Source organism: Garra rufa, chromosome 9 (assembly GCF_049309525.1).
Source record: "Garra rufa chromosome 9, GarRuf1.0, whole genome shotgun sequence".
NCBI classification, from domain to species: Eukaryota; Metazoa; Chordata; class Actinopteri; order Cypriniformes; family Cyprinidae; genus Garra; species Garra rufa.
The window spans coordinates 21,728,215-21,729,573 of record NC_133369.1 but is presented as its reverse complement, the minus strand read 5'-3'; the positions used below and the strand labels follow the sequence as shown (position 1 = coordinate 21,729,573).

General features: G+C 35.0%; 1 protein-coding gene across 1 annotated transcript in view; it reads right to left on the bottom strand.

Annotated features, from left to right (window-relative positions):
• The window catches only part of LOC141343385 (cathepsin S-like), a 3,829-nt gene extending 3,216 nt beyond the window's left edge, over positions 1-613 (bottom strand). The window contains exon 1 of the mRNA XM_073847988.1: positions 505-613. Coding sequence (XP_073704089.1) covers positions 505-516 — 12 coding nt within the window. The 5' untranslated portion in view covers positions 517-613. The remainder of the gene's footprint in view (positions 1-504) is intronic.
• Between the last annotated feature and the right edge of the window lie 746 nt (positions 614-1,359).

Genomic DNA, 1,359 nt, shown 5'->3' with positions numbered 1-1,359 from the left:
AATGGCGGGAACAGGTACTGTTCATTGAGGACTTGAAAACTGCAGTGAGCTAAACAAACGAGCCAGTTTGTGCTTCAAAAACACCAACAAAATGGAAAAGAGCACAGTCTGCCGAGACAGGTTTATAAACTTGACACAGTATTTTAAAAACGTGCTGTGAGAAGGTGAAAAAGTAGGACGACGAGGTCAAGGGTCAAAGTCTGCTGACATAATGTTTACATAAAAAAACTATTTGGTAGGTTACAGGTCGAAGAAAGTGTAAGAATATAAATTAAATCTATATTATTTGACAATATAACATGAGGGAATCTTAAGAAACATCAGGGGCTTTGTACAAACCAATCTATATCATTACAAATCTCATTCAGGAAAAGCTATTGTAAAACCTGTCAATGTCTTCATTTATAACAGAACTGTTTTGAATGAAAACGCCAACAAAAAGACTATTAAAAATATACATGTGAAAAGAAAGAAAGAAAGAAAGAAAGATATGTCTGGTCTTACCTGTGCACTCATGTTAAGCTGCACTTCTGTTTCTCTGTAAAGGAGGTGAGGATAAACAAGTTCCTGGTTGCTTTGCTTTTATTTTGTTTCATCACGTGTTAATCTCTGCCTATTGTCATATGACATATGTGACATAGTTGTCCTGTCTATTGTCATATGACATACATAGTTGCCCTCTTTCTCCGAGTATAAAAATAACTGAAATAAAATAAAATAATTAATGTTGGATCAAACAGCTTGGCAGAATTCATAATCTACCAACATACACCATACATTTTTCACACCATACCAAAACCATACACATACACTTTTGGCATCTTGAGATGCACATATTAATAGTTCAGATAAGAAAACCGAAAAAGTAGCAGATTTTTTTTTTAAACTCTTCTAAAATGTCCTTCTGCTGCAGTGAATGATTATATTTGGAAATATGGAAATATTGGAAAGGAAATATTTTGTGTCATTCTCCCTATTCAAGTGTGACGATGATAGGCTTTTTACTGGGGCATGTGCAGTTGAGGTGTGCTATGAAAAAAATTACGAAATATCAGCCTGGTACACACCTGTATGCCGCACTTTTAGCAGCACTGTGCCCTGCATTAATTGCCTTAAAAAAAATTGAGAATCTTTATGTGAAGTATGATGAAGATGAAGATTTCACTAGATTAGGGGAATAACATGTTTACTGTTTAGGGCAATGCAAATAGCGAAAGGCAAATACAGCGGCAATATCCCCATCTAGTGGTGAACTCAGTATTAGCAAACAGTCAAAGCTGAACAATTCTAAAACAATAGAGAATGAATGGAATGGAGGAAATTGGTAGAGATTGCATCTGTCTTATGCAAATTACATAC